The following is a 13,397-nucleotide window of genomic DNA, read 5'->3' as shown; positions in this document are numbered from 1 at the left end:
CTAATAAGGTACTCAAATTTTCAAAGAGTTTCCTATTAATCTCATTTTATCCTCATCACACTACATGGCAGTGAGGGCAGGCTCAGAATCCCCACTTTAGGGATTAGAACTAAGTTAGGTGGCTGCCTATCGATTGGTAGGGCAGATATCTAGACTTCAGCATTCCTATCTTCCACCCGCAGAGGCCATTCACTAAATGGGTGGTTCTCAAAGTCTGTCCCAGCAGCATCAGTGTCATCTGGGAGCTTGTTAGAAACGCAGATTCTTAGTCCTGCCCCCGATCTACTGAATCAGACACTCTCGGGATGGTGCCCAGCAATCTGTTTTAACAAGCCATCTGGCAATTTTGAAACATGCTAAAGTTGAGAACCACTCACTAGATCATGGGGCCCACTCAATTGTGTATCAGCTCACTCAAGCATTTATTCAGTATCTACCATACATCTAACGTATGAGAGTGGGAGCAGGAAACAGAAGACAGTAGAGCAAGAGCTGGTTAGAGAAAACAGAATGCTCAAAAAAAGGACAAGAAACCACACCAGCAAAGACATATGGTAGAGGTCTAAAACAAACGCATTTGCAACATAATGAAGAAAGCATCTGGTAGAGGATGTCTGCACAGTAGATACAATGAATGGAATTTTCAGGCTAATAGATAAGTGGCCTGTCCTCCAAATGTAGCTGCACCACTGACATCTTAAAGTTGGATCAAATACTTGCAGTTGTCTTCTATTATTTAAAAATTAATAACAAAGTTTACCTGTAGCATTTGTTGAAGAAGCAGAATGCTACTGGGAGAGAGCCACTTAGGAACCTCATATTTCCCTCTCTACAAAAAACAAAAAAAAAAAACAAAAATATTTAAGAGCTTTAGGTTCAATAAGCCCTGACACAAATTTCTAAGGTAACAAGATGCTGGAGGTTTATTTCCAAGCTTGAAGACTTCATCCAACTATAAGATTTGGTAAACACTATTAATAACATAAGAAATCAATTTCTTGCCTTAAAGAAGAAAATCCAGTAAATTTAATACTATTGTCACCTCTAACTTATCCACATATCAGAGAAGGACCAGAGCACAGAGAATGTAACAATGAAAAACACAAATGTGATAGGGCTTTGGAATCTGCAGCATGATTAAGTTGACAGCAAGTAAACATTGTCATTCATTTTTGTATTGCTGAACCAAAGTTTAGTACATACCCTAGAGCAATTATCTGTTGACAAAATGAGGCAGCAGAAAAGCATGTTCAGTGGGAGAACATAGGCTGTGCTTAAAAACAGGTCACATATCATCCACAAGACAGAATTCACAATTATCAAGGGAAACTGATGAAAGCCACCCTATCCTTTAAGGCAAGGGCCTCTTTTGGGAATGGAGGAGAGTTATGCTTACAACCTGGTATACTCAGAAATTAGAGTTGCCAAGTCATCAACCAAAAATTAAGACCAGGGGCCCGTCGTACTCATTCGTGACTGAACACCTCTGTATAACCTGCCTCAATTCAGAGGAAAGGATACAATCATTTCTCCCAGCAGAAAACAAATTGTTTAACGATGCTAGGATAACAGAGTAATTATTTAAGAAAAATTAAGACTGAATTGTAATTCAGTTCAGTCTACATCAAAATTAATTCCCGCTAGATTCAAGAGTTAAATGCAAATACAAAACCATGAAAGTCCTTAAAGACATCCTGGGTGGTTATTCATAGAATCTTTCTAGACAGGACAGCAAAACCAAAAACTATAAACACTAACAGATGACAAAATAAAAAGTTGACATTTCTTACAGCAAAACACTACTAACAAAGTTAATTAACAACAAATTGAGGAAACAAGCCTTTTCCACCTAAATGACAAAAGATTAATATGCTTCCTCACATAAACAGCTCTCACAAATCATTAAGACTTCACCACCACCAAACCTGTTCTTCCCACCTTTCCTTCCATCTTGGCAGATGGCTGCATTACCAGTTGCTCAGCCAAAAACCTTGCAGTCATCTTTAGCTCCTCTCCCTCTCAAACGTCACGTCCAATCCATCAGCAAAATCTACTGGTTCTATGTTCAAAACATACCCAGAATCACCAGTCACTGCCTCCAATCCACCACACCACTAGCCTCTCTCATCTGGCATACTGCAAGAGGCTCCTAATTGGTTTTCCAGATTCCACCACTGCCCTCCACAGTCTGGTCTCCACTCACCACCATGAATGCTCTTTTAAAACACTGGGTCAGGTCATGTCATTTCACTACTCAGAACTCTCCAATGGCTCCCCATCTTGCTCAGAATGAAATCCAGGTTCCTTATTCTGGCCCTTGGGCCCTGCATGGTCTGTCCCCACACCCACCCGACTCCTTGCTACCGCTCAAACTCACCTCCTAACTCCCCGTCATTCACCAGAACTCCGGTCACAAGTCAAACACAGTCCTGCCTCAGGGCCTTTGCCCTCTTTGTTCCCTCTGCCTATAAGGCTTTCCCCAATACCAGCAGACCCTGCGCCTTAATCATCCTCAGGCCTCCACTTAAAAACACTGGTGCGGTGAGGCCTCCCCTGACCACCTCATCACTCTCTACCTCCCTTTCATGCCTACTTTTCCTTACAGTCCTTCTCCCCACTTGTCATATTGAATACTTATTTATTCTCTGCCTCATTACATTAGAACATAAGCTCCTCAATCACAGGGATTTTATCTGTGCTGTTCACTAGAACAGTGTCTGGCCCTAGCATAGAAAAGGTGTTTCAATTAAGATTTGTTTAATAAATGAAGGAATGGGTTAAAAAACATACATTACAAAAGGAAATGGGCAAAGAATACTCACAGGTAATTTCTAAAACAAGAATTTTTAAAGGGCCAATAAACATGAAAATATGTTCAACTCATCTAGTAATAAAAAAGCAATAAACTTAAAACAAAACTATGATACCATCTGTTGTCTACCAAACTGACAAACTTGAAAAAAAAAAACACTACCCACTGTTAATAAGAGTTCAGGGGCAAGAGTGCTTACGAGAGAGTATAAACTTTTCTGAAGAGTAATTTGGAAATATGTATTAAAAGCATTCAAAATTGCATATCCTTGATCCAGCAATTTCACTTCTAGCAATTTATCCCAAGCAAATAATTTGGCATACAAAAACTGCTGAACAGTAACATTCATCACAGAATTGTTTAAGATAACTTCGGGAACTAAGGAACATAGTCTAATGGCAAACTCCAAAGGGTGCCCACAACTAATGAAGACAAAATTAACTGAATAAGGATCCTGGGTTAGAAACATAATATAGGTCCAGGGAGACAAGAGCAAGCGCGCGCGCACACACACACACACACACAAACACAAAATGCCAACAGTAATTGAATAAGGCTTGAAGGGTGAAGGCAGGGAGGTGGAGAAGCCTTTGAAGGGCACCACCATTGAACTGTCTAGGACATACTTCTTACAGAAATCAGTCCAGCTTAAAGGTGAGGGCAGAAACAGGTGTGGGTCATTCTGAGTCCTAGGACTACAACAGGCTGGATTCTGATTGTGTTAAAGAAATAATCAAGGTTTCAAACAAGTGTTATCAAGCAATGAATTTAAAAAGAAAATGTGCCGACATCAAAACAAGTCAATCTCTGACTCAGCCTCTCTGGTGAGAGCAGACAGGCTGACCTACAAAGTGTTTCCTAGGAAGAGCAAGAGCTTTCATTCTACAGATGACACTTAATATTACTGAATTTTTCATCCTCCTTTACCCTAAAGCACTCGCTATCACCCAGAGAGCCCACTCTTATTTACACCTTGCCAGGGCCCCTCAACACTTGCCAGTGTCAGAATCTGACAAAGTTTGCTTCTGAATTATCATGATGAAGCCTCCAATTCACTTCTCCTTAGTGTCCCTCATCCACAGCCAACCGAACCCCGAGCTGAAGGCTCAGTGCTGCCTGGGCTCCAGGCCTTATCCCAAGAATTGGGGGGTTTTTAGATGCTTCAGCCAACTCCCTGGGACTCAGCAGCAAGTCACAGTTGCTGCAGGACTGGCCCTGACCTAGTTGGCCCCACTCTGAGCTTTTCCTTATTCCTGAGCCCAAGGCCTCTCATGATGCAAATCCTGGGTGCCTGACTTGCTCTCTTCTTGGCAAACTGACCATCTGCCTGATACTTCAGACATTTTAGCTTGCTGCTGCCAGGGTCACGTAGAAAGTAGAGACCAGCCTGGGGTAAGGACTCTCCTATCTGCTTACACTGATCAAATGGTCATGACCTACCTGAATCTCCAATTACAACATGCTCAGAGTGACCTCCGTCAGGCTTCACTCACGAGGCAGAACCCCATGTACTCCAGCGGGTCTTCCCTCATGCTGATCATATGCGAGCCATTTGCTGCTTACCCTGAATATCATCTGCACTGGGTTGAACAGTGTCCCCCCAAATTCATGTCTACCCGGAACCTGTGAATGTATCCTCGTTTAGAAATAAGGCCTTTTGCAGATGTAATCAAGTTCAGATGAGATCATACTGGCTTAGGGTGGGCCCTAAATTCAATATGACTGGTGTTCTTGTAAGAGGGAAATTCAGACACAGAGACACACACACACAGGGGAGAAGGCCACGTGAAGACAGAGGCAGAGACTGCAGTGACACAGCTACAATCCAAGGAATGCCAAAGATTGCCAGTAAAGACCAGAAGCTAGACAGAGGCAAAGAAGAATTCTCCCCCAAAGTCTGCAGAGAGAGTAGGGCCCTGCCACACCTTGATTGGGACTTCTAGCCTCCAGAACCGCGAGAGAACGAATAGATGTTGTTTTAAGCCAGCACCTTGTAGTATTTTGAGACAACAACTCTAGGAAACTAACACACCACCTATGAAGGTTTAACTTCCTCGCATTACCTCTCTCCTGTCAGCACCTGCCCACCCCCAGGATAAGTCTGGTTCCAGGTTCTAGCCCTTTCTGGTCTGTTCCAACACACAGATAAAAGGCCCACAACCAGATCTATAATAATAAAAGAAATGTTATGCCTTTAAATCCAGAAACTACCATCCAAAACAAAAGCACTCAACTCAAAGTAGAATTCTACAGAAACGAGATGTAAAAATAAATATTCAGAACAAAGTACTGAATAAGAAGAGCTCCACCAGACCGATTCCAAGTTCCTCTTTGCCTCTTTTTATCACTCTTTCGTCACCCCACCTTGAATTCATGAAGTATCTTTTAATGGACCCCTGTGCTGAGCTCTAAGCTAGCACCACAGAAGCCATCCCACCCAGGCAGAGGCAGGGAGAGCAGATGAATAAGTGTGGAGCTTGACACGTGGGAAACAGCAATGCATTGGAGTCGCACATTATGTTTTACTCTCAGTTCTGCTTCTTATTAGCTCCTTGAACACGTACAAGTTACTTAATCTCTCTGACCCCATTTCCTAAGAGAGTAGGCTCTTGAGACAAGTTGCCCAAATTCGAATCCAGGATCTACCTCTTACTAGCTGTATATGAGCTATTTAACCTTGCTGTGTTTCCTCATCTGTAAAAAGAAGAAGAATAGTACCTACTCCATAAACTGTTGCTAGGAGTCAATGATTTAACACATATAAAGCACTTAGCACAAGGCCAGGCACACAGTAAGAACTCAATGTATGTTAGTTTCTACTACTCCTCCTGCCTCTACTACTACTACCATCACTGCTACTACTATTGTTACTCTCTGTAAAGCAAGTAACACCACTGACAGGATTCCAAAAGGAACAGAAGAGAATGTTTGTGAAAGCACCAGCACTATGCCTTGCATGTAGAGACAACCGGAAATAAACAAGAGAGGGAGATAGGGATGCTCAAACAGGTAGTGGACCAAGATGGGCACGTTGGCCAAAAGCCACGCATGCCAGAGTGCTAAAGACTCAGTACAGTACAAAAGGCTGAAGTCATTCTGAGGAACGCCACACGCCCTCCCAAGGGAGCTCTGGCCCAATGCAGCTGCCTCAGGGTCTCAGGATTGCCTGGTAAGGAACACATCACCTAGTCAAGTCCTACTCACATCACCTCCTGAAATGTACCTGCCCGCTCTCCCTATCTGGACAGAAGAGCTCTGTAGAGTACCATCCACAACAAGTCATGAGACCTGTGACCGTGACCATCACCTGACCTTCAGCTTCATTCTCTGTACCGAAATGCTGGCAGAAATACAGTCCAGAGCTTAGTGCTGCTGCCAGGCTTCATCCAACCTGTTATTTGTAGATGTACTTTAAAACACTCGTACATGTATTTTATCCTGCGCAGTAGGTGGGGATTATCAACCACCGTACACAGATGAGGAAACTGCGTCTCAGCCAGAAAAATCAAGTGCTTGTTCAATATTACATAGCACTTGTTCTCAGCCAGGGGTGAATTTGTCCCCAGGGGACATCTGGCGGTGTCTGGAGACATTTTTGATTGTCATGACTTGGGAGCTACTACTGGCATCTAGTGGGTAAAAGCCAGAGATGCTGCTAAACATCCTACAAGGCACAGGACAGCCCCCCAACAAAGAATCATCTAGTCCAAAATGTCAATAGTGCCCAAGTTGAGAAACATTGTTGTAGAGCAAAAAAGGCATACATTTAGGACTAGGAGAGAGAGACAGAACTTTTTGGGTTTTTTGTGCTGGAAAGTCTAAGGAAGCCTCGAAGGAGACAGGCAGAAAGGCTCCTTACTTAAATATTGAAAGTCTACATGTAAGGATCAGTCAGAAAAGACCTTGAGAGGCACAATTCTGCTGGGGAAGAGGCCTGTGTCAGCCAGGGCTGTGCCCCTTAACCCTGGTTTCCACTAAATCTTTGGAGAATTCTTGTTTATTTAAGGGATGATTACCTTGCAAACAAGAGCAAGAAACAGGTAATAGAGGGTGAAACCAAGTGGGAGGGGAAAAGATTTGTGGGCTAATAAGCAAGATAATCCTGTGAATTCTAACAGGCTTGAAATTGTTCGCTTTTCACATGGTGCCAAGAAAGGCAAGCGATCTCTCAACACATAATCATAGTACTGGAGTCAACTCTGTAATGGTAAAATATAATCCCATAAAGAGAGAATTTGCTCATTTTCTTTAAAATTGTAAATTATACTTGCTAGAAAGCAATTTTACTTTCAAGATACTCAACTTTCACTTACTAAATTATTTATAGTTCCCTAATATTTGTGTACCCAGAACTGGAGTACAGTCATGCTTGTTATTGAATGCAGTAGCAGCTAACGAATATAGGACACATTCATAAGGTTAATACTCAATCTATTAGTAATCATGCTGGAAATTGCAGTTGAGCATTTTGGTTAAAACAGTTAACAAATGCAAAAGATAAACAAAGTCTGTCTCTTAAACAAGTTACATACAGTGTGTCAAATATTGCCGGTTTTTCAATCACACCAAGAACTGAGGGAAGTGTTATTCCCAAGTGAGGAAATTTAGAACATTCCAGGCAAAGATACATACTGCATGCAAGTGATACGACACCTTAATTAGATTCAACCAGCAGACTGTATTACACTGCGACTCGGAACAATAGTTCTGAGCCAAGATTACAATAAATTTCAAAATCTATAATGTGTGAAATTAAATTCCACAATAATGCATAAAAGTCCTAATTTGAATCAATTTTCAACTTGCAAACACATGAAAAACTAAAAAATGAAATTCAGAGTAGGAGAAACAAAGAATATACTGTATTAGTAAATAATACTAATTAGGAAGGCTAAATCTGTACTGAACAAGAATTAGACATTTTCTACTATCATTCCACTGCAGAAATATTTGATTTACTGAAAACATCAAAACTTGAATCTAATATCTATTATTAGAATGCAACATTTTTATAATATCTTAAGGTAACTCCTCTCCCCCGAAGGATTAATCCAAGACCCACTGGTGAAATTCAAATAAATAAATAAAAGTAGGGAACACTGAAATCGGTATGTTGGTACATTCACCTTGTTTTGGTGGAACAATACATTAATAATTAAGAGCATTAATTCCATGGCTGCCAAATGAGTGTGAACTTGCAGTAACAGCAAACGAAGGCAAATAAACAGCACAGAAGTTTAGGTCCAAATAGGTTTAAAAAAAAAACAAAAACAGCAAAGCTTATAGTTAAGCCAATAATGAGGAACACCACTGACAGAATGTAGTTCAGTTTCAGTAGGGGATTAGCAGTCACTTATTTTATCTTTGTGGATAAGACCACAAAGTCTTGGTTAAGTTTATCTGATACAGACTAAAAACCAATACCCAGAACACTTAGGGATGGTCCTGTTCTATTCAGTTTTTTAATTGGCAACTTGGATTAGAGATATTTAAGAAATGTGCAAAATGGCACAACGCTGGCAAGGAAAGCTGATGTTACATGAGATCAGAATTAAGACTCAAATTTCAAGAGAGGAGAATGCTAGGCTAAAACAAATAAGGAAAATTGAATGTGAATAAACAGAAGTCAGGGAACTTATCACTACTCAGAGCTGGAACGGACCTAGGAAATCACTGATTACAGCAATGCTCTAACACTTCCAGTGAAGAAAATGAGGACTAGTAAGTTGCCCTACCAGGGGTGACACCTAAGGTAAGTAGAAAAGCTGATGCACAAAACCTCATAAGAATTAGGAGAACCAACTCGTCGTCTTGGTAAATCTGAAAAGCTGGAATGTCTGAGAACACTCCCAAGTTAAAGACACAAAAAGAAGCTCAGGATGGGGACTGCTTTCCCCTCTAGGAGTGTATGATTCTTTTCATACTAGCAACTACATAGTTGAGAAACACCATTTCATGGTGGTTATGAGAACGGGCTCTGAGCTTGACTAGCTGAGTTCAAATCCCAGCTCTGCCACTTACTAGCTATAAGACCCTGAGTAAGTTATTTAAGGTCTCTGCCCCTTACTTTCCTCATCCATAAGAGGGGGAAAATAAAAGCAACTACCTCACTTAGAGCTGAGACTGTAAATAAGAAAAGTTCATGAATGGTAAGTATTACTGTTGTTACGATAGCCTAAGAATAAACATGCCAGCAAACATTTACTTTTTCTGAGCAATTATGTGCAAGGGTCAGGAAAATATGAAACTTATATACCTCAGAATGCTCTATCTCCTTAGAGGAAAAACAAGGGACTGGGGAGAAAAGGCAAAAAAATTCAACAACAAAAAGACTGATGCAAATGCTGTAGGCAGAAGAAACTTCAGCACAACTCAAACACAGAACTCTTTTTCTGTACACCTACAGACAGACTCAGACCTGGCCTGCAGAAGGCACTGCCCCTACTTTCCACATTAGGTTTAGGGGTTCAAAACTCACACAAAACTTTATCATTCTACTTTTAAAAAAATAATTACTAGCAGACCAAATCCAACAGGATATTAAAAGAATTATAGTGGGGGCCGGCCCTGTAGCTGAGTGGTTAAGTTTGTGCGCTCCACTTTGGCGGCCTAGGGTTTCACTGGTTCAGATCTTGGGCACAGACCTAGCATCACCCATCAAGCCATGCTGAGGCAGCGTCCCTACATTGCACAACCAGAAGGATCTACAACTTGAATATACAACTATGTACTGGGGGGCTTTGGGGAGAACAAGAAGAAGGAAAACAAAAAAAGATTGGCAACAGATGTCAGCTCAGGTGCCAATCTTAAAAAAAAAAAAGAATACAAAAATAAATAAATAAAAGAATTATAGGGCTGGACTAGTGGCATAGTGGTTAAGTTCCATGCGCCACTTCAGCAGCCCAGGATTCACAGATTCAGATCCCAGGAGTGGACCTATACACTGGTCATCAAGCCATGCTGTGGCAGCATTACACATAAAAAATGGAGGAAGATTGGCACAGATGTTAGCTCAGAAATAACCTTCCTGAAGGAAAAAGAGGAAGATTGGCAAGAGATGTTAGCTCAGGGCCAATCTTCCTCACCAAAAGAAAAAAAAAAGAACTATACATCGTGACCAAGCAGGATTTATTCCTGGAATGCAAGGATCATTCAACATACACAAATGTTGTATAACAACAGATGTGATACACCACATTAACAGAATGAAAGAAAAAAAAACATGATCACGTCAATTGATACAGAAAAAGCATTTGATAAAATTCAACTCTTTTATGATAAAAACACTCAACAAACTAGGAATAAAAGGAAACTACCTCAACAGAATTTTTAGAAAGCTATATATGAAAACTCCATAGCTAACATCATAGTCAATGGTGAAAGAGTGAAAGCTTTTCCTCTAAAATCAAGAATAAGACAAGGATGCCCACTTTTACCACTTCTATTCAACATGGTAATGGAAGTCCTAGCCAGAGCATTTAGGCAAGAAATAAAACCTTTACATGACTCAAAATTTAAGAGGTACAAAAGCACAGAGAATGAAAAGTCTTGCTTCCATCCCTCTCTCTCAATTTTCCTCCCCAGAAGGAACAGCAACTATAACTTCTTGTATCTCCTTCACATACGAGTAATAATATAAATATACCTCCCTCCTCTTTACTTTTTACAAAAATGACAGTATACTATATGTACTATTCTACACCTTGCTTTTTTCCCTTAACAATATATCTTGGATATCATTTCATATCAGTATTTAAAGAACTTCCTCATTCACTTTTATGGCTGTAGAGTATTCTACCATAAAGATGAAGAAGAGTGACATCAGCATCACAGCGGAGTGAGTTGCTTCTTTTGTCTCTCCCCTTTAAGTTACAAGCAATAGGACATCCATTGGCCAAGAGAGGATCCTCTGCACAGCACACCAGAATGCCTCAGAGATCCATACAGCTGTATGTCTGAAGGTGGATGGACAGGACATTGGGGAAGCAGTGCACCCAGGGGAGCAGCAGCCACAGCTATCAAGACAGGAGGCTTCAGGAATGGCAGCAGTGCCTGCAACCAGAAGCTCCAGGAACTGTGCAGTGGCACCTGCAACCTGAGACTCCAGGAAATGTTGGCGTGCCCAAGACCAGAGACTCTAGGAACTGCAGTGGTGGCACCTGTGGCGGGAAACTCCAGAAACTGTGGCAACATTTGCAACACAGCCCTGCCTCCTCCCCTAGCAGCAGCAGTGACACCCACAACCTGAGGCTCTGGGAACCACAGCAGCACCCAAGACTAGAGGCTCCAGGAACCACAGTGCCCACGACCCAGGTACCCCTGCCCCTTGTGGTGGTGGTGCTCAGAACCCCAGCCTACCCAGCAGTGACAGTGACACCTGCAAATCCAGTACCCCTCACAGTGGTGGTGCCAGCACCCCTAGAAAACCCAGGAGCAGCAGCAGAGGTGGCAAGTGTGGCAGCAACCCCCCAACCACAGCAGTGCCCAAGGCCAAAGAGAGCCACAACCCCGGCCATCTCCAGCTGCAGCAGCACCTGCAACTCTGGACCCCCACCTGCAGCAGTGGCACCTGAAGACCCAACAAGCCCAGAGATGGTAGAGGTGCCCAGGACCCCAGCTCCCACTCCACCTCTCACCCTCCCCCAACCATGGTGGAGGAACACACAACCCAGGTAATCCTGGAAGCAGTAGTGGTGCCTGCCAGCCCTGTGACTCTAGTGGTGACACCTGTGACTGCAGTGACAGCATAAGCAGCAAGGGACCAGCAGCACAATGAGGGTACTGATGACACCTCTGGCAGAGGCAACAGAGGGTGGAAAGCACAAGCCCCCAGATGAAACCAGAAGCAGCTCAGAAATAAAGTAAATAAAGTCTTACCTAAATAAGAAAGGTGTTCACTACTACAAATGCATCAACAGAGGAATAATTCATTAAGCACCATGAAAAATTATGATAACACACTATCAGAAAAAGAAAATGACAGTTCTTCAGAACTTGAAGTCATGGAAAATTGTGATTTAACTGACAAAGAATTCAAAACAGCTGACATGAAGAAACTCAACAAGCTATGAGAAAACTCGGAAAGACAGTTCAATGAGCTCAGGAATAAAATTAAAGAACAGAAGGAGTACTTCACCAAAGAGACTGAAAACCTAAAAAGAAACAAACAGAAATTCTGGAGCTGAAGAACTCAATAAATGAGATGAAGAATAAAGTAGAAAACATTGGAAATAGAGTAGACCACATAGAAGAGAGAATTAGGGAGCTCAAAGATAGAAATGTAAAAATGATTCAGGTGGAAGAGGAGAACTAAGATTTTTTCAAAATGGAGACAACATACAAAAAATGTCCAATTCAATTAGGAAAAGCAACATAAAATCCCAGAGGAAGAACAGGGTGGGAAGGGAGCAGAGAGCCTATTTAAAGAAATAATAGCTGAGAATTCCCAAACCTGGGGAAGGAAGTGGATATACAAATACTAGATATATGAAGCTATTAGAACATCTAATTATCTCAATACAAAAAGATCTTCTCCAAGGTACATTACATTAAAACTGTCAAGTGGCTGGCCCAGTGGCATAATGGTTAAGTTTGCATACTCTGCTTCAGCAGTTCAAGGTTCACGGGTTCAGACCCCGGAGCAGAACTACACACTGCTCATCAAGCCATACTGTGGCAGCATCCCACACACAAAATAGAGGAAGATTGGTATGGATGTTAGCTCAGGGTCAATCTTCCTCCCACACATACAAAAAGACTGATTACAACTGGGGGCCAGCCCCATGGCCTGGTGGTTAAGTTCAGTGTGCTCTGCTTCAGCAGCCCTGGTTTACAGGTTTGGATCCCAGGTGCGGATCTACAGCACTCATCAGCCATGCTGTGGTGGCAATTCACATACAAAATAGAGGAAGATTGGCATAGACGTTATCTCAGGGCCAATCATACTCAAAAAAACAACTGTCAAAAGTCAATGACAAAAAAAGAATATTAAGAGCAGCAAGAGAGAAAAAAAACAATAACCTAAAAAGAAACCCCCATTAGGCTATCAGCAGATTTCTCAGCAGACACACTCAAGCCAGGAGAGAGTGGAATGATATATTCAAAATATTCAAAGATACAAACTGTCAGCCAAGAATACTCTATCCAGCAAAGTCATCTTTCAAATATGAAAGAGAAATAAAGGCTTTCCCAGACAAAGACAAGTTGAGAGAGTTCACTGCCACTAGACCTACCTTACAAGAAATCTTGAAATGACCTCTCTTACCTGAAACAAAAAGGCAGAGGAATACAAGCTTTAAGCAAGATGATAAACAGACAGACAGAATCAGAAAACTTTAACTCTATATCAGGATAGGTTAGTAAACACTTAATTATAACATAAAGGTTAAAGGGAAAGAAAGCATTAAAAATAACTATAACCACTTCAGGGGCTGTCCCCGTGGCTGAGTGGTTAAGTTTGCGTGCTCCGCTGCAGGCGGCCCAGTGTTTCGTTGGTTCGAATCCTGGGCACGGACGTGGCACTGCTCATCAAACCATGCTGAGGCAGCATCCCACATGCCACAACTAGAAGGGCCCACAATGAAGA

At 41.9% G+C, this 13,397-nt stretch overlaps 1 protein-coding gene across 2 annotated transcripts in view; it reads right to left on the bottom strand.

Moving 5' to 3' along the window:
- The window catches only part of MELK (maternal embryonic leucine zipper kinase), an 88,668-nt gene that overhangs the window by 36,338 nt on the left and 38,933 nt on the right, over nucleotides 1–13,397 (bottom strand). The window contains exon 9 of one of the 2 annotated variants that reach the window (XM_001504318.6): nucleotides 761–829. The exons of the other annotated variant lie outside the window; for it this stretch is intronic. Within the exon in view, the coding sequence (XP_001504368.2) occupies nucleotides 761–829 (69 nt within the window). The remainder of the gene's footprint in view (nucleotides 1–760; nucleotides 830–13,397) is intronic. 2 annotated transcript variants of the gene reach the window in all.

This window comes from Equus caballus, chromosome 25 (assembly GCF_041296265.1).
Source record: "Equus caballus isolate H_3958 breed thoroughbred chromosome 25, TB-T2T, whole genome shotgun sequence".
In the NCBI taxonomy this organism is placed as follows: Eukaryota; Metazoa; Chordata; class Mammalia; order Perissodactyla; family Equidae; genus Equus; species Equus caballus.
This window is presented reverse-complemented; position numbering and strand designations above follow the sequence as displayed.